The sequence below is a fragment of the Melanostigma gelatinosum genome (assembly GCF_949748355.1).
Source record: "Melanostigma gelatinosum genome assembly, chromosome: 13".
Taxonomy (NCBI): Eukaryota; Metazoa; Chordata; class Actinopteri; order Perciformes; family Zoarcidae; genus Melanostigma; species Melanostigma gelatinosum.
In genome coordinates, this window is record NC_136646.1 from 3,968,162 (window position 1) to 3,995,117 (window position 26,956).

The 26,956-nt window shown below is 43.2% G+C and overlaps 1 protein-coding gene across 1 annotated transcript in view; it reads right to left on the reverse strand.

Moving 5' to 3' along the window:
• rbfox1 (RNA binding fox-1 homolog 1) overlaps window positions 1-26,956 on the reverse strand; it is a gene marked incomplete at its 5' end in the record, with an annotated part of 163,502 nt that overhangs the window by 14,080 nt on the left and 122,466 nt on the right. The window contains 4 exons of the mRNA XM_079282002.1: window positions 1,419-1,494; window positions 12,217-12,281; window positions 14,780-14,819; window positions 22,478-22,610. Coding sequence (XP_079138128.1) covers window positions 1,419-1,494; window positions 12,217-12,281; window positions 14,780-14,819; window positions 22,478-22,610 — 314 coding nt within the window. The remainder of the gene's footprint in view (window positions 1-1,418; window positions 1,495-12,216; window positions 12,282-14,779; window positions 14,820-22,477; window positions 22,611-26,956) is intronic.

The following is a 26,956-nucleotide window of genomic DNA, read 5'->3' on the forward strand; positions in this document are numbered from 1 at the left end:
TGAAGGCCATTGTCGTTCTCCAACACGCTTGGTAAGGGAGGCGTGGGGAGTTCAGTTGGTGGCAATCTGCAGCCTGACCACTAGATGCCACCACATCCTACATACTGGTGGTTTAAGGCCTACAATATCCTACTAGGGTCAAGCATTAAGCAGTACTGCATCAAGGTTCATTTAGTTCTAAAATGTGTTGTTTATCTTGGCATATGCAACAGTTTGTATATCTTGGGAAAAGTAATTCCTAATTTTTCTATGAAAGTGTCAATTTCCACCCATTACATGCATATGGTCTTTTCAAAATAAACTTCTGTCTTCACAGGAAACTACTCAGTTTAGGCAACAAAGCCATGTGGTTATAGTTTTAGAAAATAATCATGAAATATTTAGGCTTAGGCAACAAAACTAAATAACTACGGAAGTGCTTAAAATATATTACGTAAACTACGTGATGAATAAATCAACGTTGACTGAAAGATCCTGCCCTGTGTGGCATTTTGCGTAAAATGGATGCAAACTAACTTTATGAAACTCGACAACCACAAATCTGAAAACCTCATCATCGGCCCCAAATCACGAAACAAATCCCAGCACAACTTCTCCCTCTGCATTGATGGCACCACTGTTCCTACTTCCACACATGTCTGTAACCTTGGTATCATTTTTGATCAAACCCTCTCCTTTGAACATGTCAGTCACATCACAAAAAACGCCTTCTTCCATCTCAAAGACAATGCCCGTCCACACCCCTCCCTCTCCTCCTCAGCCGCTGAACCACTCATCCTCGCCTTCATCACCTCTCGACTGGACTACTGCAACAGCATCCTGTACGGCCCATCCACCAAAATCATCAACAGACTACAATACATCCAGAACTCAGCTGCCCGTCTGCTCTCCCACTCCCACACCAGAGACCACATCACCCCAGTCCTTCAGAACCTCCACTGGCTCCCCATACAGCACAGAATCCAGTTCAAGATTCTCCTCATCACATACAAAGCCCTTCATAACCTCGCCCTTCATACCTTTCAGACCTCCTGCACGTCACACTCGTCAACCTCCTTACCCCCCCCCCCCCCAATCTTTTGAATTGTATGATATCTAAGAATTACGGCCAATATTTTTTGTAGCTATGGCCACAAAAAACGTATCAGGCTTATCTTGACAATACCCTAATCAACAACACCAAATGCAATGATTGGTCAGTTAGTCTCACTCCACTCAAGCCTGTGCACCAGGTGCAGCTCTAAACAATGTAAGTACAAGCAGCTGACATGCAAGACATGAAAGCTTAATTTTAAAGTGTATTTTGGAGAAACATTTGATTTTAAATACTTTGAAAAAAGGGGATACTGTGGGATAATGCATGATGTGAAGAGGACCAGAGATGGAACAAATTTGTGTGGCAGGCACGATAGTCTTACCATGGCACCAACGCTGTATGTGGCTGCTGGAGTGAGTGTGTGGTTGTAGGGGTCGGCAGCATATACCCGTCCGTAACTGTAGAAATACATGAGATAGCAAAGGATGGTTAACTCAAATTCCATCTTGGCAGTCTAGCAGAGACTTAAAAAGAGTTCACATTAGTTCTGTCTTGTTTATTTACTAATTATCTGGGATAGACAAGAATATAAAGGCAGGTACACTTTATTTTTACAGATACATGTATTTATTGAACTATCACACTGACAAAAAGTCACGAGTCATTATGATTATTAAAATCACAATGACTATCAAAGTCACTGAGAATTAGCACATACTGTACATCTGCAGCTCTAAGCTTTATATATACAGTATATATTTGATCTCATTGTTCTGCACATGATAATTATACCTCCCAGTACAAAAGTGCTGGAATGAATGAACAACACAGTGCTTTTGCTATTCTTCATATGGAAGTCCATGTCGATTGTGAAAAGTAAGAAAACAACATCAGAAGTACAAACCTGGAAATAGTTTGTGAAAAGTTTGAAAGAATAAGTTAGATAAGTGGAAATACTAACAATAAGGAGATAGTGACCCATCCTAAATGAAAGTAACATATGACTGCATCATTTTAACTTTTTTATTTGTTTGTGTCATTGATAACCCAAAAAAGGAACAGACAAAAAACAGGTTCAGACAATATTGGTGGGTCATTTCAGAGATAGAGGGTAAATAGTTTAGCTTTCTACTAAAGCTAGCAGAAGGCTAGCATGTGGCAATTAGCAACAATTTATCTCCATCTCTAAAACATTTCGCCGACATTGTAGCTAGTTCGAGCCCGAAATCACAGTGTGACATCTCAAAGAGCTTCACATCCCTACAAGTTTTCAAAGAATGAGGAAGGGTTATTGTCATAGAGTTGCTGCTATGTTACGTCGTCGGAATTAAAAAATACAATCAGGATGATGTTTGTAATGAATGACTAGTACTAGTACTATCCACTTTACTTGTTAATGGTTGCTGAATGAAGGATGATGTGTTCATATATAATATCCACATATAATATTGTAAAATGTAGTTCATGGTGTAAATAAAATATATTCATTCACTGTTAAATAATATGCGCTATACTTGTAAAGCTTATATTGCGGAGTTGTGAGGTCACTGTAAGTAGGTCAAAAACGCCGAATGGGGCATTCCGTCACCCGTTCGTACGATAGGAACAGATACAGTGGCCCTGAAAGTAACGCTTGCTTAAACCACCAGATTAGGGCAGAAACTGCCATCGAAATGAGTAGGAGAAGAGCTCTTTTTATCTATTCACACAGAGACTTCGAAATAGTTTAGAACTGCACCCTTTTCCTTTTTTCTCAGCACCTTAAGTGTTAACAATATGCTGTACATCAACATTTCACACACACTGACGTTCCAGAGAAGGCGGGTTCCGGACGTGAGCCATTGTGGGTGAAGTTGCCCAGTGCTCCATCAGGCTATTTGAATGCTAAAAACAAATCCGCCTCTGCTTTGATTTTGACCAATGGCTCCACAAGGGGAACCAGATGGACACGCCTGCTTACTCTGTATAAGCGCTTTTAGGTTTCACTTTTGCACTCTTTGCCTTTGCTAGGGTCCGTGCACGTTAAACTGCTGGACATAATACTTCTGTCACAAATAAATGTTATTGCTTGAATTGAGCTAAACGCCTCGATCTCAGTCTGTTCACTCGATCTTCATTCTTAACAATGGCATGAAACCTTATCAATACATAAATAACTTTTTTATTTACATTGCTTTCATCCAAATGACCACTACAAAGGTCAACAACAATCACACTGACTACAGCATGTTGGATATTATTTTTGGGGATGGTTCCGGGACATGGTGAAAGAAGTTTCTCTCGAGCCTTGTATAACAGCTGCTATAGCAATGCAAAATAACAAGAACTTTCAGAACCCGTTGGTGAAGGTGGATTCTTTCACACTGTTCCGAGCTGTTAGGATCCACTGGCAGACTTGAGAAAAAGCTGATCTTCTCTGCTCATAGCTCTGAATAGCATTTACGGCTAACTGGCTTGCTGCTGTTAGACCGGAACCGGAAGTTGCGGTTGTTGTTGTGGCGGAGAAAAGCTACGGAAAAATCCGTATATAAAGCGCGCCGGACTATAAGCCGACGCCTCAAAGCGTGGGGTAAAAAGGAGCGGCTTATAGTCCGAAAAGTACGGTAGTGTTTATTCGAAGTGAGCAGCCATGCTTTAGCCAACCAGTCCTCCCCCTTTTCCCTTCCTCCCCTCTGTGTAGTAGCACAGTCATGATAAGGGCCAATCAGGGGCCAGAGCCTGTACCCATAATTGAGCTGATTTGCATAGCGACCCAGTGTTGGAAGCGATTAGAAGTTAATCCCGATTAGTTTTGGACATTGCTATTCACCATGCAGCCCCTCCAACACTCACACTCAGCCCAGCACCGCATTTGACCTATCTTATCTCACAGCACAGAGCCCTAACCCATCATCAGTGTGTGGGTGTGTTTGTGACAGTGTGAATGTGAGAGAGTGTGTGGTAAGCTGCAAGTATAACACAAATTCAAATGCAATTTGAGTCAAATGCATTTTTAAAATGACCCTGAGGTGAGAAGATAAACCTGGAAACAACATTTTCAACAGCTCTACAAAATGGTTGGGAGCCTGGTCAAATGCACAAGGTGTTCGAATTGAGTGAAGAAAGACATGTTTAAAAAATGTACACAATTATACAACTATAATATTAACTGATGACCTAAAACTGCATTTTTCTTGGCCATTTTGCTGAATAATAAACTATATTATGCTTTTATTCTGAAGGAATTTCTTCTTTTAAATAAGCAGCATACAATTTCTTTCTAAGATGAAAGATCTTCCATTTCTTAGCAGTTCTGAGGGACTGAACTTAAGTACAATGATGCTTTGAGCTAAATGCTAACATCAGCATGCCCACATGCTCGCCATGACAATGTTAACACGCTGATGTACAGGGATAATGTTTACCATGTTCATCATCTACTATGCTAACATTTGCTAATTGGCACAAAAGTACAGCTGAGGCTAATGGGTAATTTATTCCAGTTCTCATTCCCAGGACATCAAACACACAGTCTTTGTCACGCCCCTCAGCCTCTGATACTGACGCTCAAAGCATCCTTTAGTGTCTGTACAGACGCACCACGCTTTCAACTAACTCCAATGTAAATCCATCCGTGTCATTGTTAGCCACTCAGAAAAAATGCTCCGGAAGTGTGATGTGAGTATAAAGATCCAAACAAGAGGGAGGGTTGATGGCTCAGACAAACACACGACTTTCACAGGGGGCTGGCATTCATATTACAAAGTGTTGTTGAGTTATTTTATCCGTACTTATGTTACGTTGGTTACATTTTACTTAATTTATGTACTTATTTTAGGCCAAACCATGATGTTTTTTTCCTAAACATAACTAAATGTTTTTGTTGTCGAAACCTAAAACCGAATTCACAACTTTAACCACATGTTTACGGTGACCGTAGTGGAGCGTCATACTCCATGACTAAGAGGACCCATATCCATCCATTTACTCATACACATGCACAAACACAGATTACTGGAAGGAGGCTCCGACCGATTGTCAAACCTCAGATCAAGGAGGAGCAATGCGGATTCTGTCCTGGCCGTAGAACAGTGGACCAGCTCTTTAGCCTTACCGGTCTGTAGGAGGGGTCATGGGAGTTTGCCCATCCAATCTACTTGTTGTTTGTAGACTTGGAGAAGGTCTACGACCATGTTCCTCGGGGAGTACTGTCGGAATATGGGGTATGTATGACCAACGTGAGAGCTGTGTCCAGATACTTTCCACAAAGTCAAGCATGTTTTCAGTGTGTTGGCCTCTGCCAGAGTTGTCCCTTGTCACCAATCCTATTTGCGATTTTCATGGACATGATTTCAAGGCACAGCCAGGGGGAGGAGAGTGTCCAGTTTGAGGACCCTCAGAATTGCATCCCTGCTTTGTGCAGCTGATGTGGTTTTATTGGCTCCTTCAGAACGCAACCTTCAGCACACACTGGGGCGGTTGCAGAGTGTGAAGAGGTTAGAATGAGAATCAGTACCTCCAAGTCTGAGACCATGGTTCTCTGCCGGAAAATGGTGGATTGCACTCTCTGGGTTGGGAGGGAGTCACTGCCCCAAGCGAGGGAGTTCAAATATGTCAGGGTATTGTTCACGAGTGAGGGTAAAATGGAGCGTGAGATGGACAGGCGGTTTGGTGCGGTGTCAGCAGTGGTGCGGGTGCTGACTGGACCGTTGTGGTGAAGAGGGAGCTGAGCCGCAAGGCGAAGCTTTTGATTTACCAGTTCATCTACATTCCGACCCTTTAGGTAGTGAGATCGCGGATGCAAGCAGCTGAAATTAGCTTTCTTTGTAGGGTGGCTGGGCTCAGCCTTAGAGACAGGGTGAGGAGCCCAGACATCCAAAAGGAGATCGGAGTGGGGCCACTGATTCTTCACGTGGAAAGGGCTAGCTGAGGTGGTTTGTGCGTCTGATCAGGATGCATCCTGGATGCGTCCCTTTAGAGGTTTTCCAGGCAGGTCCAACTGGTAAGAGGCCCTAGGGTAGACCCAAAAACGGCTGAAGAGATTACATATCTCATCTGGGAACGCCTCAGGGTTCCCCAGCAGGAGTTGGAAAGCATTGCTGGGGTGAGGGAAGCCTGGAACACCCTCCTAATGCCGTGTTCACACCAAACGCGGTTCGCGGTGCGATTTGCGCCGGAGAGGGGGCGAGGCTTATCGCCTGAAAACCGTTCAACTGTCCGCCATTAACCATGGAAAAAATAACCTATATGTCTGCTTAGTACGTGTTGTGGAAGTCACAGATATCCCGGGAAACTAAATGCCATCGTGTCTGGGTTTATAATATTGTTCAGAGGAGCTCCGTGGATTTTATCAAGCTGTATTCACTGTGTCTGGCAAGCCACAGGTCGCTGTTTACTACAGCTGTAGGAACACAAAATAAACAGATTTGTCTGTGATTTAACGGCAATAAACCGACAAAAAGGGACTCCGAAATAACTACGTAATGATGCCGATTTGTACTTGTCTTCTCCGACAAAAAGGGACTCCAAAATAACTACGTAATGATGCCGATTTGTAGGCTACTTGTCTTCTCAATGGAGCTCTGATTGATCGGTGATAGGCTATGCTAACATTGTAGCAGCTCCACCAGCACTCAATAATGTCATGTAGATGTAAATACGCCAGCGTCTATTCATTGTTTGTACCATATGGTTTACACACACACATGTATACACATAGTTTGGTCCGGTCTCTGTTGATATGAGGTATCGTAGAGCTCTGGGTGAACACAGACGGCCACAGGATTTATTTCCTGATTGAACAACGGCAGGAAGTCAGTGATAACAGGGGGAGCAACTCAACGCTGATGATAGGCTATCGCGCCACAGCGTCACGGGATTATTTCACAGAAGTTGAAGAATTTCAACTCATGCGTTGGACGCGATGGCCGCAAATTCGCGTCCATCGCAAATTCGCGCCGCGCCAGTCTCATCGCGTCTGTGCATAGACTTTGTATGTAATCTACTCGCGCCGCAAATTCGCGCCGCATTTGGTGTGAACGCAGCATAAGCCTGCTGCCCCCGTGACCCGGCCATGGATAAACAGAAGCTAATGGATGGATCAACGCTAACGTGCTAACACACACAGACTGTTCCCTCACTGTTGCTGCCGTTTAACGTGTGAAGATTAAAGATAATCCAAAAGCTTTCCTCCTGCAGTAAACAATTCCAGAATCTCCGGCTCCCTCCTGGCTCTCTCTAGTTGACCAATAACAGCATGTTATCCCATGTGGCAGCCCTGTACGTCTCCAGGCATGTAGATAAACGTGGCCTGTCTGAATTCATGACATGTGAGGGGCTGTAGGTTTCTTTGGTGTCTATCTCGCCACCATTCTAGCAACAACTTCACACTTATAAATCCCCGGATGATCGGTAGCCGGTTTGTCTGGTTTTGCAAGACTAACACGTTCATTGCTTCAAAGGTAAGTTGTGTCCCTGCTGTTAAATAACTATGAATTGCAGAAGAACACAACTATACTTGCAAAAGCATTGCATTTAAAAGCTAATTTAATTATCGTTACAAAATAATTGAAGTTTAAGCGGAAGTTCAGTCAGGAAGACTGTCTTTACACTCCTTTTTCATTCATAATCTCTCAGTCTCTCTCTCCCTGTGATTCATTTATCAGCTGATTGTGGGCGTTCACTTTAAATTAACCAACCAGATTCTGGACTTTCCTTAAGCCAATCACATCGTTGCTGTCAAACTTCAAAAAATGTTTTCCTCTCTGCTGCTGTCAGTTGTCATTTCATCTGAAATCAGATGCGACCCTCTTCCACCCCATCACCTCCAGTCAGCATCACAGTCATGCTCCTCATTCATCAGCTGATTGCAGCAACAACCTTCACCACCACCACCACCAGTGACTGGACTCCAGGGGTATTCTGCCTTATCTGACCTCAGCATCACTAACCTTCTATTATCCTTTGCACTGTTCAAACTGTATAGATGTGTAATATTTATTGTTAAATTCTAATGAAGTCTCTCCGGATTGAACTGACCTTATTACAAAAAAAGAAGAAAAAAAATTGAAATGTAGTATTGAAAGCAACTATAATGTTTTGCTGATTTTGGCAGTCCCTTTGGATGAAAGTGGTACTTTTTCAGAGCACCAGAATCCCTTAAGGAAACAACTCATTTTACTGCAGCAGGGGACTGACAATTTGCTCCACGCAGTCCTGGTTCTGGTTTTTCCGTGGTTCCCTTCCCTCCAGCGGGCCCAGCAATGCAGCCTGGGTCTCTTTCTGACCGCAGGTCCATGAAGCCGGTGTCACAGATGACAAGCTTTTAGAATAACTATGTAGAAATAACCAATCTTCTTGCTGATGGTCTTGTTTAATGATGTCGGTCATATAGAGGCATTAAATTAATTTGAGAATGTTTCATAACCAGTTAAAAGTCCCTCACAGTACCTTTAATTTCAGGATACTGGAAAATCTCTGCTCAGTTAAGGGCCAATACGTCTGTACTCGCCCATGTGCATGTGTCTCGTAATTTGTGAATGCTCTTAATGTGCTTGCATGAGCATATCTGCATGCATCTGAGTGACTGCATTGCATTTGTATTGGTTTGTACATCACATGAGCCAGACTGGGTCTAGTCAGGCCAGAAAGCAGCTGTTGGTGCTTCCCATCTGTGACCCTTGTCGCATGAACATGACCAACATGGTGCCAGTGTGGCCCCACACAGATGGTACATCAGAGCCACACAGGTACACAAGCACACCATATCTGACACACATTTGATGTTCCACACCATACCTGGGTGGAACATCAAAACTGTGCTGAGGGCCTCTTTAAAGCTCCATTCATTGATTCTTTTGCTACTTGGGGGCGGCAGAATCTGATTTATTAGCAACTTCTAAAATAATCGGCTCCACTGGCTAAACAGCTCTGCAAGGCAAGGCAAGTTTATTTGTATAGCACATTTCAACAACAAGGTAATTCAAAGTGCTTCACATAAAACCATTAAAAGCATCAAAACACAAGGCAAAAGAAAAGGAGATTTCAAAAACAATTAAAAAACAGTGTAAGAAATTAAATGCAGTAGTAAAATGCAGAAATCCAGGAAATTGATTAATATATTAATTGAACGTGGTTCTATTAGAGGCAGCAGCAAACAGAAAGGTCTTCAATCTTGATTTAAATGAGCTGAGGGTCTCAGCAGACCTGCAGCTTTCTGGGACTTTGTTCCAGATATGTGGAGCAGAAAAACTGAACGGTGCTTCTCCATGTTTAGTTCTGACTCTGGGAACAGAAAGTAGACCGGTCCCAGACGACCTGAGGGGTCGGGATGGTTCATAAGGTAGTAGCAGATCAGAGATGTATTTTGGCCCTAAACCATTCAGTGCTTTGTAAACCAACAGCAGGATTTTAAAGTCAATTCTTTGTTGGACAGGAAGCCAGTGCAAAGACATCAGAACTGGGGTGATGTGGTCCACCCTCCTGGTCTTAGTGAGGACTCGAGCTGCAGCGTTCTGAATCAGCTGCAGCTTTCTGACGGACTTTTTACAGAGACCTGTAAACACACCGTTACAGTAGTCCAGTCTGCTGAAGATAAATGCGTGGACAAGTTTTTCCAAATCCTGTTGAGACATAAGTCCTCTAATCCTTGATATATTCTTCAGGTGATAGTAGGCTGATTTTGTAATTGTCTTGATATGGCTGTTCAGGTTGAGGTCTGAATCCATAACTACACCTAGATTTCTGGCTTGGTTTGTGGGTTTTAACATCAGTGACTGAAGCTGAGCGGTGATTTTCAATTGTTCATCCTTGGTACCAAAAACAATTACTTCTGTTTTATCTTTGTTTAATTGAAGAAAATTCTGGCACATCCAGTTGTTGGTTTGTTCAATGCAGTTACCCAGCCCTTGTATGGGATTATAGTCCCCTGGTGACATAGTTATGTAGATTTGTGTGTCGTCTGCATAATTATGTTAACACACTTTGTTGTTTTCCATAATCTGAGCTAGTGGAAGCATGTAGATGTTGAACAGAGGAGGCCCCAGTATTGAACCTTGGGGAGGTTCAATACCTTCTGCAGAGCTATTTAGCCTGTTTTAAGGTTTGTAAGCAACTTCATACAATGATCATCACATGCTCATTGATTGATGGTCAGAGGTGAGCTCTGCTGCAGCTGTAACCCCAACCTAACTTCAGGAAATGCCTCTAGCTATTGCTTATGACTTAGTATTCTTCATGTCATTTAGATTTATGTCCTTAATTGTGTGACATAAACGGTTTTCAGAAGAGACGATCGGTGGTAACCTTCTTTTTTTTATGCCCATGCATCAGTTTTCCATGTCTCTTCTGAATAAAAGTAGTGAGGCAGTGGAATAAATCTTCTCCACTTCTAATCGTGGCTCCTCTTTAAGCCCCCCTTGGCTAATAAAGCCAGTGTCATCCCTAATAAGCATGATAGCTTATTTTCAAGTGAAAGTACTATGTACCTCCTTCGTCTGCTAACATATTAGCTGCTCTATTGTCTAGAGCCCCAGCCCTCTCTGTAATAACTTTACATCACGCCTCCCGAATCAGATGGATGGTATTTCTGCCATCCCAGGTTATTAATTCTAACCAAGCCTGCAAAAAAACTGAAGCGAGGCAGAAGATGAATAATGAATGTTCTATGCAATTATAAACTCAAATTTCACACCAGTGCTTACTAATTTAACACAAATTATTCATTGTGTTATGAATAAATCTATTATTAGTAAATTGGGGCGGGACATATGGGAGATAAACCACTATTCTTTTAGGCCCTTTCCAAATGTCCATAGAGCATATTCTCACAACCACATGTCTCTGTGTTCATTCATCTTTTATATGCTGAAAGCTCACAGGAAGGAAATCCTGCAGTGCAATCCAAAGAAGCGGTATCAAACTATGAGGATTCTAATGCTCTTTATCTTGGAGAGCTTCTCATGGATTGATACAATGATTCTACTCCATGGTCTCCATGAGTTTTGAGCCTGACCATTGTGGTGCTGTTGCACTTGGTTCTCCTATTATGAGGTGGAACTCTAACTGGGTTATCCTGCCGTAACTGTACAGATACAAGTGAACGGCTCCCTAAATAACCAATGTTTGTACCTAACCCCATCACCAAAAAAACACCTTGATGTTGTTTTCAACATGTTTCAACACAACATGTGCATTTAGCAATGAGAGTGTAGAGCCCTATGATGCAGACCTTTGTTTGATTGTGAGGCGTAGCTAAAGAGCCTGGAGCTGGTTATAGTTGTCTCTTCTTGAGATTAAGATCTATTTCACAACTCCCATCCCGGCTTTGTGAACCCCTTCTGTTGCTCAGCTATGTAAACAGCAGGAATTATGGGACCCCGGATCAATATGTCATCATATTTCAAATCAAAACCTGCTTGTTATGTCTTACTGGTTTGTGTTATTGTCTGTATATTTTGTTACACATATGTCCGTCTAAAGGCACGGTCACACATGCGTAACTGCAGGTGAAAGATCATCGACTGGCGATGCTATGTTCACGTTCATGTTCACTGAAGTTGAACTCCACCTCTATGGAAACAGCACCTCTCCTGTTTACCGCCTGCACTTTAGTCCAAGTATCTCAGAGATTGTCGCGCGACTGTTGGTCTCAGCTGATTTCCTGTCAATCATGTATTCAGTTGTGCTGCGGATCTCAGGATTTAATGTTTTTCTCATGGGATGAATTTGAAATGACGAAGTGGAATAAAGTGATTTTGATGAAAAATAAATCACTGTTTTAAGCTTTGATTTGGTTGCTTTTCATGACAGAAGCGTTCGTCACACATGATGTGTTCAAGGACAATTGGAGACTTGAAAACCTGACAGTAATGTCTGTTTTGAGGTTCAGAGGTTAATGTGTCACCTTTTACGTTGTGCTGTTGCAGTTAATATGTAATTAAACTAGTTGTTAAATAACGTTTTGCTGTAGTTCGGATGTAGTTGACTTAATTCATTTGTGAAGCATTTCTCGGACTTTTCCTTTTCTGAGTTTTTTATTTAACTTTTAATTTAAATAAATAAGTTGCATTCCAAAAGTAACTGCTGTGCGAGTAGAGCCAGTGTAGCCTTGTTTAAATTAAACTATAGTGTTCCCATTGATGAGTGATGATATCGAACCTTGAATTTAAAACATAATAATAATGAGTATTCCTATAGCTTACCTGTCACTGTATGCAGCAGCTGTGGCAGCAGTAGGCTGGGCATATCTGTAGGCAGCGTAACCACCCTGGAAACACACACACATACACACACACACACACAGCAAAATACAAAGAAGAGTTAAGATTAAGAATTTAGTTTTGAATATTCTTCTGTATAACAGTTGTACTGGCACACTTGACACTGACACAATGAGACAGACATGTACAAACACTTTGAAGGTACAGTTGGAAACTTTGAATGACCCCTGAGAGTAGGCCATTAAGCAATGTGTGATAATCTGTGAAACAACCAGGTTCCTGTGCCTCCTCTCAGTGATACTAACGACATTAGAAAGACTCCACCTGAAGAAAAACATCCAATCAGAGCCGAGGAGTCTCTCCAGCAGCTGCGTAACGTTACTTTTTGCTTCACATGGGACATGAGCGTGCGTAACCCGACTTCCTCCTTTGCTCCCGCCATAACTACGACCATGTAGAGCGTCATCGTTTAACGGAGGCCCACTGACCCAGTTGGGAGGGACAATGTGTGTTTCTGTGTCCTTGTGCTGTCTATGTGTCGTCTAATCGATGAATTTGCCGTACACTGAACTTTCTCTGCCACCACAAGTAAGACTTCAAGAATAGCAACATCTGTTTCTTTTCCATCCAGTGCTTCTGTGTTGTGCTGGAGTTTTGGTCTTGTTTTCCTTGTTGTTTTGTTGAGATCTTGGCTGTTATATTACAGTTTAGTCAATCTGTTTCCACTGAAAACCAGCAGACTGTTGGCTGTAAAACCAACATGGCTGAGAACTGCCTTCATTTATCGTGAAACAAAAGCAATGTTTCTCTCTTCCAGGCTTGGTGACAACTCCAGCACTTCTCTCATCATCTCTCCTTCCACCCTTCTGTGCTCTACAGCTGAGACAGTGTGTCTGTCCTGACATGGCCAATGGATTATGACCACTACCGACTGAGGAGGCGAGTAAGTGACACTCAGTGTGTGTTGATGGGCCGTGGCAGGAAGATGAACAGGTTGGCCTGTTAGTCACCAGCCACTGTGGACTGTCATCCTGACTGAGTGACTAATGGAAACCCTACAGCTCTGTATGCAGGCAATGGTGTGTGTGTGTGTGCCACACATAGTCTCACAGAGTGGACATTTCAATCCATCACATTTGCTGATTCACTGAAGGAAGACGGGCCAGTGAGGTCTGTCCATTTGCTACTCAAATGATGGAGTCTTTCTCTAAGTCCGAGGTGACAACATGGGGAACACTTCAGACAGACCAAACTGAACCGACCACGTTGTGAAAGTGAAAATGAAAGTTACGCTGTGGATTGAAAGAAATAAACTTCATGCAAGAAAGATACTTGCTTCGCTTTAGAAAAGATACACATTTATGTAAGAAAAGAATGGTAAACTAAGTGTTAAACTATTGGATTCACCCTTCGTTTGCTCCCAACGGCCTCCTCATGTGGGCTTTGTCACTCTCTGGAATGGCTGAGCTCTTCTTCTATTTTATTTATCTTATCTGCTACCACATTTTCAGAAAACAGAAGCACAGGGTCAGGGCTCTGGACCTCTTTGCTAATGAATATTAAATGTTCTGACTGCAGCATGGCAGTCAGTCCTTGTGGCAAGGGCATGGGACTAATGGGTGGGCAGGGAGCTATCTAAGGACCTCCTCACACACACACACTAACTATGTCTGTGCTTGTGCTTCTATTGTTCAAGATTGTAACCAGCTTCTGAGCAGGTTGTTAGGGTTAGTTAAGCCAGATAAGCTAACGATACCCTGGGTATGTTGAGCTCTCTATGTAGGACCCTGGAGACAGGAGCAGGTTCATTTGTTTTCTTTTATTTGTTCTTTGTCTGTGTCAACTAGAACGCCTCGAAACCTTTTCTATAAGGACCAGCTTTAGAACCAATTTTTGGAAATCTGAAATATCAAACCATATGCATAAAGTGACATAAATGATGCTTCAGAGATGGGTTTGTTTATTGGTTGTGGTTCTAAAATTAGTCATAAAGGGAAACAAAATACTAGAAAATAAACTAATTGTTCCTGTAAAGCAATTAAACTGTGTGGCTATTTTGTCAAAGCGAGTTCAAAAGTTTTTTTAATTTGTTTCTTAAATTTCTGTGAATGATCCTAAAACGAATGCGATCCATTTCATCTATGCAGTAATATTAAATTATTATATTTATTTAAAAAATGCTACCAGTAATTCAGTGCACTAACAGCATGAGTTAAGGATTCAGCACATTGAAAATTGAGTCTGAACATTTTCCCTCGTTCTATTAATTGAATCAAGAATTGATTCTGAATCACATCATGGCACCAAGAATCAATATCAAATCAAATTGTGAGATTCCTACGGAAGATATTTTTCCACTTTTAAAGTCTCATCATGTTCTCCCTTTGTTGGCAGCTGCACCCGTAACAACAGCTATCTGCTCCCCAGTTGAAGGTGAAGTCATGTATGAATGGAGGGTTGGAGGCGTGCATGTGTGCAGCAACATGGCAGAAACCAGGGAGATGGCAGTGTAGCATGCAATGTCATACCAGTAAATAATACTTACATAAATATCTGCACCATAAAATCCATCCTGGTAAACAACACTGCAGCGGATGCAAACACAAACAAACAGACAAACAAACACACAATAAAACAAAAACATCCAATATTAGTGCATGTTGACATGCAGGTACTGGACCATCTACCAACCAACCTCCATCGCCACAATTAATCCAAAAACAACCCAAAGTAAAGACATCAGAGGGGCAGAGGAGGAAAACAGCAGGCAGCCCTCTCTGCTCTCTCATGGCTGGGTAAGGAGGCTGGGAAGGTCCAAAAGCACTCTCAGGGTTTTACAAATATTATACAATACGTTCCAATCAGCAGCATCACATTTGTCCTCAGGTTTGTATCTAAACATGGATAGAAAGATTTTTCTAGCACGACCACAACTGCATGCAAGCCACTGGAGATGAATAGCAAAACAAATATTTCTACATATCAATTTATATTTCACCTTACATCTTTTTAACTCATCTACGAAAGCATTTGGCTTTCATGTATTTGTTAACACTACATTTTGTATGTAGATGATTTTAAAGTACATCAAGAGTACAGACCTTTTTAATGCAGAATACGCAAAGCTTGAACTCGTGTTATTGAGTGTGTTATTGAGTTTGGGACAATTAGGACAACAGTGTTTTTTGCTGACATCAGCAGCTCATCTGGGACCTGTCGGCTGTTCTCATACACTGTTCAGAGCTTTACCTACAGAAGCCATGTAATCAATTTGTATGTAATCCAAATAATTGTGAGCCAGTCCAGGTGACGTCGCATGGAGGGCGACAGAGTTTGCAAAGTAAGGAGGTTGTGGTGAATGGGTGGGTCTAAGAACACAGGACTTTGATCCAGGAGACCGCTGAACGTCAATAAACGTTAACATTGACTTGTTTCTGACGGTAATTCTGAACTTAGGTAATGTCACTTCTATTATTAGGGCCCGAGCCACCGACAACATCGGGCCGCGAAGGCCCTATTGAAATTGTAGGAATCCGTTATTATTAGGGCCCGAGCCGCCGACAACGTCGGCCTGGCGAAGGCCCTATTGAAATTGTAAGGGGTATTCTTATTAGGGCCCGAGCCACCGACAACGTCGGGCCTGCGAAGGCCCTCTTGAAATTGTAATTAGGGCCCGAGCACCGACGTAGTCGGAGCGGAGGACCTATTGTATTTCTAATGCTTATTAGGGCCCAAACACCGATGTAGTCGGAGCGGAGGACCTATTGTATTTCTAATTAGGGCCCGAGCACCGACGTAGTCTGAGCGGAGGACCTATTGTATTTCTAATTAGGGCCCGAGCACCAACGTAGTCGGAGCGGAGGACCTATTGTATTTCTAATGTTTATTATTCGGGCCCGAGCACCGACGTAGTCTGAGCGGAGGAATTATTGTATTTCTAATGTTTATTAGAGCCCGAGCACCGACGTAGTCGGAGCGGAGGACCTATTGTATTTCTAATGTTTATTATTAGGGCCCGAGCACCGACATAGTCGGAGCGGAGGACCTATTGTATTTCTAATGTTTATTATTATTCTTATTATTATTTTACAAGTTTCATGGCAAAAAGGAGGTGCTTGGGATATTGGGAATTTTGTGAAATTTGCAGCCCTCGCAGTATGTTTCACCTAGATGTATGACATGTATCACATATGGACTTCAATAAAAGTCTCTTGGGGCCATGCTCTAAACCCAACCGGAAGTCAGCTATTTTTAAATTTTTATGAATTTCTAGTGTCGTTTCTGTCATTTCCAGGCGCTGCACTTTAACGAACTCCTCCTAGGGAATTAATCAGATCAACTTCAAATTTGGTCGGTACAGTCGAAAGACCTTTGTGATGAAAAGTTACTCAAAGCTTGTTGTTTCGTGAAAAGCTGTTGCCGTGCCGACGCATTCTTCGCCATGAAATATTAAGGTGTTTTGAGGGGCTAAAAATGCTTAAAACATAAGCAAACTTGGCATACACATTTAAAGCCCAAAATGTAGTTGTAGAATATGATTTTATTGGTTCAGAGTGGCAAATCGGCTCAATAGCGCCCCCTACAAAATTTCAACGAAGCAGCCCTAGCACCGATTTTCCGATTAGTGGATGACCCACTCTACCCCCTGAGCCGATAACATCCCTATGACATCAACAGTGTGATTCTCTAAGACTTGCCCCACTCCACCAGACCCAGAGAAGATATTCACTGTTACTTTGTTTAACAGACCGCTTGGTTACGCTCCATCACAGTTATGAACATCCCCACGGCCTCAAGTGTTGTTCTTGAGAAGCTGCAGCATTTATTCATGGGCAAACTGAAACCTACAGTGGACATTTACTACCACTGAATAAGTTTACAGCTGATTCCCTCTCTGCTCCCAATGTCTGTCTGCTATGAGCGCATTCACATCTGTCTGACACTGGCTCGAGCACACATTTGCTACGCATGCACTAACGTTAGGCACCGAGCTACGCTGCACTTATAGCGCTCCCACTAAAGTTCTCTATGTTGATCTTTGTGGGTGGAGTAAAGAACGCTTTGCACAGCAACAACACTCGCATAAGAAAGTGGATCAACTGCAGCAACGGAGACATTACCAGCAGATACACTGTCACAACTATTCATTTTGAAGAAGCAACGGCCATCACTCACTTCAACCAATGGTTTAACGTCATCACTCACTTCCACTAATGATGTAACATCATCACTCACTTCAACCAATGGTGTGATGTTATCACTCACTTCAACCAATGGTGCAACAATCATCACTCACTTCCACCAATGGTGTGACTTCATCACTCACTTCCACCAATGGTGTAACGTTATCACTCACTTCCACCATTGGTGTAACATTATCACTCACTTCCACCAATGGTGTAACATTATCACTCACTTCAACCAATGGTGCAACATCATCACTCACTTCCACCAATGGTGTGACTTCATCACTCAGTTCCACAAATAGTGTAACGTTATCACTCAGTTCCACCAATGGTGTAACTTTATCCCTCACTTCCACCAATGGTGCAACGTCATCACTCAGTTCCACAAATGGTGTGACTTCATCACTCACTTCGACCAATGATGTAACGTTATCACTCACTTTAACCAATGGTTTAACGTCATCACTCACTTCCACCAATGGTGCAACTTTATCACTCAGTTCCACCAATGGTGTGACATTATCACTCAGTTCCACCAATGGTGTGACATTATCACTCAGTTCCACAAATGGTGCAACTTTATCACTCAGTTCCACCAATGGTGTGACGTTATCACTCAGTTCCACAAATGGTATGACAATAGCAGCTTCACACACAAGCTCACAGCAGGTGACTTTAATCACCCGGCCATCATATGGACACCAGAACCCCCAGTCACACCAAACACAAGTCCCGACACCCCACACCTGGAGTTTGTGGAATGCATAGGAGACCTACCTACTAACACATCACAGAATCAACCAGATTCAGAAATGGACACACCCGCACACGAGACGACCTGATCTTTACAAATTAATTCGGAATGGTGGAGCAATTATCCCTCTTAGACCCACTGGGAGTCAGCGATCACACTCTCGCTTCTATTCATCTTCGGCACCCATCCCCTATCCATTCTCAAAACTAGCTACAACTACAACAAAGCGAACTACGACAAAATGAGGAAGGAACTGAATCTGGACTGGAGTCGCATGCGAGGAGGAAAATCGGCCCAGGAAGCAGAAAACATCTTGGAGCAAGTACTAATGAAAACAGTTGCGAGGGATACCCCATCTAGAACAACTAACCTTAATATAACTAAGACAAAACCTCCATGGATGAACTACAATGCACTTCGAAAAGCCAGAAGGAAACAGCATGCATGGATACATTACTTAAACACGAAAGATGGTCAACACTACCAAGAATACATTCGAGCTCGGAACGAGGCCACCCATGCCACTAGAAAGGCCAGAAAAGACTTTGAAACAAAACTCGCAAAAGAAGCCCGCTCTAACAACAAAGCTTTTTGGAGCTACATCAACAGCAGGAGAGCCACCAGGCTCAATATTGCAGACCTCCGCAATATGGACGGACAATTCATTAGCGACGACATGGGCAAGGCCGAAATGCTGAATCAGCAGTATGCAAATACATTCGAGGACGTGACCACCATTCCTCAACCTGACCCGAAACTACTACACTCCAAGCTTAATCTTTCTATCACACAGGAATTGGTTCTGAAGAAGCTGCGCTCACTTCGAACTGACAAATCAGCAGGCCCAGACCAGATCCAGCCCCGGGTCCTGACCGAGCTGGCAGATACCATAGCTCTCCCACCAAGCATTATATTTAGTACTAGCCTATCAAGCGGCGAGGCACCACAACAATGGAAATCAGCCACAGTGACACCAATCTACAAGAATCTAAAAATCCAACCCAGCCAACTATAGACCCGTCTCGCTGAAATTGGTGGTATGCAAGGTCGTGGACCATATGTCAGAGGCAATAGTAGAACACCTGAAAAACAACAACCTCCAATGCGACCAGCAACACGGATTTACGTCGGGGAAATCAATAGTTCGTCAGTGACATTCCAAGTTTCCTCAGCAACTTCATATCCATGTTCGCCAACGATACAAAAATCTACCAAGCCATATTGGATGCCCACAAAACTCAACACACAAGTCTTCAATCTGATCTAGATCTAGTCCAGGCCTGGTCAGTTCAGATTAAAATACGCTTCCACCCCGAGAAATGCAAAGCCTTGCACCTCAGACACAACAACCCCATTCTGACCTACACAATGATCAGTGCAGACGGAGTTACACATACCCTCGAATCAACAGAAGCAGAGAAAGATCTTGGTGTAGTGATCGACCATAAACTGAGCTTCCAAAAACACATTCAAACTCAAGTGAGCAAGGCCAACCACACGCTGGGTGCCATCAAACACACCTTCAAATCGATGGACAAGACATCATTTTTATATCTCTACAAGGGACTCGTCCACCCTCATATGGAGTACGCTTCAGCCATATGGTCACCTAAATTCAAACGGGAGAAGGATGCAATTGAACAAGTCCAGCGCCGGGCCACAAGACTGGTACAAGGCACTTCCGATCCTACCCAGAGCGACTAGTACACCTAGGCCTACCCACACTGGAATACCGCCGACAGCGAACAGACATAATCCAGTGCTTTAAAATCCTACAGGGCTACGACAGCGTTAAATGCAACAGACCCTGCTCCACTTGCGGAAATTCCATGCTACGGCCATGCTATCAACCACAACCCGAGTCCACAGTCAGAAACTACAAATACATCAGGACAAATTTGTTCACAGCCAGAATCAGCATGGCATGGAATACCTTTTAAGGCAGGACACAGTAGACAGCTCTTCCTTAAATACATTTAAGTCGCAGCTAGCAGCAGATTGGAAGCAGCATCCTCACATACACTATTACGCCTTCTCCTACTAAATGCTGAATCCCCGACTCCCACGTATAGTCTAACAGATATTCAATCGTGACTCATCTTGAAGAGGATCGATTTAAAAACTTGGCACCGGTCTCATTACCCTAATCGGGTACCTATTGACCATACTGAAGATTGGATTAAAGATTGGAACCCTGACTTAGGTGGTACCAAGAAGTTTCCAGGTACTATCCACAACTTTTGCTCATGGAAAAGGAAAATAACTGTTCTAACGTGTAATGAAGTGAAGTGAACCGGTCTGCTTATATCATTGTGTGTTTCTCTATTATTGTCTCCTGATCTGCAGAGTCCCTTGTCTAATAATATGAAATCACTGGATGACCATTAGTGCTGATATTAAACACCTCCCTCTATGTGCACTGTATGCAAGTTTGTGCGTGTGTGTGAGAGAGAAAGCATTCCTCATCTAGCCTCCAATAAAAAGAGCAGGATGCTGCTGTCAGCACTGCATTATGAAAGAGTTCCATTTAACAAGAAGAGCTCCTCAGAGGAACAAGCTTCCCAATTCACCAGCCAAGAGCTTGCTTTCACTCGTTTGTGCTATCTCTGATAATCAATAACTTCTCAAATGTCAAGGAGGCCCAGAGAGCAGGTTCACTAATTAAAATGTATTGTATGGGACTGCAGCACAGCTTGTAGATAGTATAGACTGTCATGTCAGGCCGCCTTAAAGGCATGAAGGAACAGTTAATGAACACACACAGCACACTGGGTTTCCTTGCTGTGTCACAGCTCTTCGCCACTCAAGCCAGTTTTAATAAAAATACATCACGGGCCACATTAATAATTCATCATTCGCCTGCCACTGGGGCAATTAAGCGGTGCTGCAGCGTTACTGAAAGTACAATCTGTAGCACAAATCTCTGTTTATTATTGGGTTATTTCCACTTCATAAACCAAAAAATAATTGAGCATGTGTTCTCAGAGAGCAGCCTTTATTTGAAACAGGACACATTAGAGAAAGGCCTTTATTTACAGTTAACCCCTGTTTTACGAGAAACGTTTACATTTTACTAAGAGGCTGCTCTTGTTTTAATTTGCTGTTGATTCTGTTTGATGTTAATACAAACTTAACACTTCCTCCATGTTGCCTTTAATTCAGTATAATCAGGCAACAACCGTAGCTTCTTAAAAGTAAAGCCAATATGGAGGTGCCTTAAACGTGCCATGAACTAAATATATTTAAAAGTGCAGAAGAATAGGGGGATAAATATCCAACTGAATGTACTTCTTCAATTTGCACATTTAAAAAATAGAGTGGGCAAAAAACTATACCAAACTAAATACTGTAAAAAAGGTTTTTATTTACGCTTGGCTGAGGTGGAAAAAAAGGTATATTGATCAAACAAAATGTGACAAAGTGCAATGGAAGTTATAATTAATTGTTGAAAAATGTTAAATATCACTCGAGCTGAAAAAGAGCTGAGAACATGAGTTGTGCTTGGAGCGATGATATCCTTCCTCACATTATTACATAAAACCAACAGAAATGTCATATTTTCATTGTGTTCCATAAATGGAGGTTTGACTGGAGATCTTTTAAGTAAGTCTTTCTGTTGTGACCTCACTTTCAAAAATGGTTTAATAGCACCTGTTTATCTCCATGAACCAAATATTTCACGTTAAATCACATTTATTTTAGCAATTTTCTGAAAATCAGCATTGCAATTGAATTTGTAAATCTGTCCCCATCCTTAAATAGACTCTCAGCAAGCCTCCTTAGTGTCCATTTGCCTGCAGTCATAAAAAGCAAAATGAATAAAAGAAGAACCAACAGAATAAATCACATCTGATGCCCACAATACACAGCTATGCTTGGCTTGTCTCCAGAGCATTCAGCCATGGAGGATCAGCCAGAGCTGCTGCTGGGGCTGCAAGATGCTTATTGTACTTTGCTTTCTTCTTTATTTATTCTTTTTGGGCAACTGGGTAAATCCCAAAAGTGGTCACAAAGTCGAAGATCTCCCACCATGAAAACAGCGTCTCAATGACACCACAGTACAAGGCCAAATTGACAGTAATGTTCCATGAGTCTGTGCAGAGGCACATGTCTTGGAGCATGCCAGTTAGCTGATTTAGCATGCTGTGGAAGTGCGTTATCGCTGTGAGGCGAGGCTGGACTGCACTGCTCCACTGACTCTGAGCACAGAGATTCAGGACTTGCTATTGGATAAAGGAAGAAGAGAAGGAGAGGCCAAAGAGGAAGAAATGACAACAGGACAATTGCAATAAAGAATGCTCACCCTCCGTAAGCTGGGATGTGTGGAGGCGGGGCAGCTGCCCTGAATGTGTTGTACACTGTCCGTCCTCGACCTCTTAGGTGGGCTCCTCTGTATGCTGCTGCTGCACTGGCTGTTGGGTAGGGAAAACCTGGTACTGGAGACATAGAACAGAAAGATGATTCACACCTTACCTGATCCATAAAAAGAACACACAATTTCCTTGTAAGGCAGGTTGTTTTAGTCGGTGGTGGAACATGAATAGCTGAACACTTGCAGCGTTGAATTTGAATCTGGATTATGGACAAAAAGTGTTTAGTTTAAAGAGCGTGGCAGTGGAGTGGAGCTATTGCAGTGGTCTTGTTATTAACTCATCATTCATCTTAATTGAGGCCGACTGACTCAAAGCTGAATTTGAGAGCTGGGGTCAGTGAAGGTTGAGAAGGAGATCTAGGTGCCATATTCAACCCTAATTATACATCTCTTCAAAAAGGAGATCTAATAAAATGCTAATCGAAACAGTGAATCATTCATGGACCTGATGAAAAATGGAAGGTTTGAGCCAAAGGATAAGAGTTTGTCAAAGAAAGACAAGGAGAGGAGTGAGGCTGGTAATTGTTCCTATTCATCTTCTGTCACCGTGATTCTAGGAGCGAGTGGCCTGGTGACTCTGAAAGTCACACTGATGACTGTTCCAACGCTGCTCCACTCTGCTGTTCATATGGCCTGAATGAAAAGGAGTGGTATATGCCAATACAGAACAACTAGGGCTCAGAATAACTTAAGAACACTGAGCAATACTGCTGAACTCATTGAGAATGTAAACAAATGACGAATCTGTTTGCTACTCCAGCAGCAGGGACAGCGCCATGGATTCATCAGTACTCAGCACGGTGAGGCGACTGATATTACAGAGCCATGGTCCGGCTCATTCTAACTGGCACACCCCTCAGTCAGATAAAGGATCAATGAGTCAGGCAGACTAGACTAGACCCTTCTAAACGCCTACTGACTACAGCAATGCATCATGTTGTAAAAATATGCCAGAGCTGGGGGACAACTCCAAGTCATGTTTTCAGTCTGATTGTACAAGCTTTACAGCAGCCCACTGCTCCTAATGCTTGGGATGGGTTAAATGCTTAGCTCGAATTCCACGTATGCACCTGTATGACCAAGTTTAAGTCAAGTCGCAAGGCTTCATTGGCAAATTGCAAGTCAATGTATGCTGGGTTTGTACTTCTTCCTTAAGCCATCTCCTATCAGTCCTCACACAACTACTTTCGTCTCTTTTCACATGCAGTAGTACACCATGAATGCCGTTGAGAGGCTGAATGTGTGCACAATCATCAGCATATGGTTCATTGCATGCCTCCTCTGTGTTGCCTTTAAATGTGTCTGTTCAGAACTTCAGACATGCTCGGACTTCACTTCACATCTGGATACTGAGACCGTTAAAATGACCTCTTTCTCAGAAGAAAAGTATTGTGAGGTTAATGATCTTCTAACTTTGACACTTGAGACCAGTGTTCACATCCCGTCTCAGCCCAAGTTAGTTCTTCCAACTGTAAGTAGAACATAATTTCAATACTAGTAATGGTTTGTACTTTACTACCAATTTCCAACTCCCAAATGTGGGCAAAACCATGACTGTGTGCAAAATCCACACTAACATGCTATCTAGGACGCTAAAACAGTATGTGAGAGTTTTTAGTATGTCTGTAACCTTAGTATGCAACCAATAGTACGATAATTGCATACTATTTCCACTGAAATGTTACAGTAGGCAAACAGTGGAAACGAGGTAATACATAAATATCCCACAATGCAATGTAGTAGTGAGGACAAAGTTCAAAACAGGAAGTGGCAGACAGCTCTGTAACATAAAATTATTTCAGACTTTAGGACTCTCACAAATTATCATTTGGTCACACCAATCGGCAAGTAGGCTCTCATGGGACATGGTAATAATCGCTTAGTGCAGGGATTCCCAAAGTGGGGTGCACGCACCCCTGGGGGTGCGCGAGCTGCCTCTAGGGCAGCGGTTCCCAAACTTTTTAGGCCACGCACCCCCTTCTACATCCCGACCGGGTTCACGCACCCCCAACCCCCCCCCCCCCCCCCCCCCACACACACACCTTAAAAAAAAAAAGCTACAGAGCCGCATAAAAATCCGACGAATGAGAGAACAGTTTGCTCGCGCGTGGCGTTTGTTTACAAGATAAAAAACACAAAAACTCTTCCTGCACCGTGCCTTCCAAAAGGTAACGGACGTAACGTTACGAAGGTAACGGACGATTGGCCAGATTGGCCACATCTGTAGGCTCGTCTACTTGCAGAGAGTAAAACTCACTCTTCTTCACGCGACCGACTAATGTAGCCAGGATGTCTTCGGACAAAGCATCGATGCGCGCGACAGTGTTGTTGGACACCGGGATCACGTCCAACTTTTTCGCTTCTCTCTCTCCAATCATACATTCCACCATCTCTTTAACATTTTTCCCTCTCCACCACCGCCTCGCCTTCTCCCTATTACGCGGTCAGAATACCACCACAACACGCCGCCTGTCTCCGGCAGAAATGCGCTCATCCACGCACGGGAACAACACCGAGTTGTAATATATACCTCCATAACACCCCGCCACTCTCGGCTCATACCTCCCCAGCAACGAGGCACATCACCCGGTCACAATACCTCCAGAATGTCCCCCGGGTGAAATCCGGGACTTGGTTTTATGGTTCCGAGTGGCGGGCGCTCACTCGTTGGCGCTGGGACGCGAGGTCTCCAGCCGCCCCCGCCGTGAGGCGCCCGATCGTCAGGTCTGTCAGCCCTCGGAACAGGCCGCGGGTCAATAACTTGTGGGTGGCGGGGTAGAGGCGAGGCAGATCACAGAAAAATAATAAAGACTAGAGTATGGCAAAGATATGTTGATGAGAAACGTATTTGTACGTCAAACACAAACATAATCAGGGAGAAAATACGTTCATGGTAAAACGTAATTGAGAATGCATTTTAGTTTTGGGGGAACGTAATTTTTAGGAGACAGGACTGCACCGCCATTACACTTTTCCTCTCGCGCACCCCCTAGAGGCAGCTCGCGCACCCCCAGGGGTGCGCGCACCCCACTTTGGGAATCCCTGCTCTAGGGGGTGCGCGAGAGGAAAAGTGTAATGGCGGTCTGATGGTGTAATAATATTAAATATAAAAAAAAAATGTAATTTTAATTTAAAAACTGTCAGGTGGGACATCTGAAGCTATCAGTCGTAAAAGAGGAGAGGGACAGAGAGAGAGAGGAATCGGAGGCGAGGGGAACGGAGAGGTGCGTTGGGGAGAGACCGGGAGAAGAAATCGAGCCAGAGTCAGAGGAAGATGAGACGGAGGAGACCGAAAAGGAGGAAGGGATAGCACAGACAAATCGGGAGCACATCGGCCCATCGCGGAGTCAAGGTCAAAAAAGAGGAAACGAGAGTGAGCATCAGACTGGGAAAAAAAGAGGAAATATGATGAAAAGTATCTGTGTCTGGGCTTCACTTGGATTGGCAACGCAGATTCCCCAAAGCCACAGTGCGTGGTGTGCAGTGAGGTTCTGGCTAACAGTCTGAAGCTCTTATTTACGTCGCCACCTGAACACCAAGCATGCCAGTGCAAGTCAAAAGCCCCTTACATTGTTTATATCGAAATTGGAGGAGTTACAAAACAGCCAAAAACAACTGCAGTCTCATTCATGTGTTGGGTCTATAAATGACGCACTACGGGCTTCATATCTGGTTACAGAATAGCGAGAAAGGGGCTACCGCACACAATCGCCGAAGACGTGAGCTTGCCAGCTGCCAGAGAGATGGTGGAATGTATGATTGGGGAGAAAGAAGCAAAAAAGTTGGACATGATCCCGGTGTCCAACAACACTGTGTCGCGCCGCATCGATGCTTTGTCCGAAGACATCCTGGCTACATTAGTCGGTCATTAATTGTAAATTAAATGTGATAATCTGCCTCTGAGCCTGTGCGTGTGTGCTCGCATCCGTATTGCTCTTTAAAAGTGACGCCTTGTGTCACTGAAAGTTATTGAAACTTTGTTGCAGTGTTTCAGGGCGTTTTCACACCTTCAGTTCGTTTGCTTTGTTGCAGTTGCTCCTTTGTTCGGTTTGTGTTCACACTGCAACATTTAACAGCGGACTAAATTTTGTAAACAAATGCCAAGCGCGAGCAAACTGTTCTCTCATTGGTCCGATTCTTATGCGGCTATGAAGGCTTAAAAGGCTCTGTTGCTTCTTTTTTTTTTTTTTTTTAAGGGGGGGGGGGGGTGCGCGAACCCGGTCAGGATGTAGAAGGGGGTGCGCGGCCTAAAAAGTTTGGGAACCGCTGGCTTAGTGCATCTGAAAAGATACCAGTGGTGGGCTGTCAGGGCCAGCAAAGCCTTCTCTGCTGGCCTCAATAGAATCACAAAATTATAGCTATTTTATAGTTTCATAATTTTTCATGAATACACTACATGTATTCTAATTA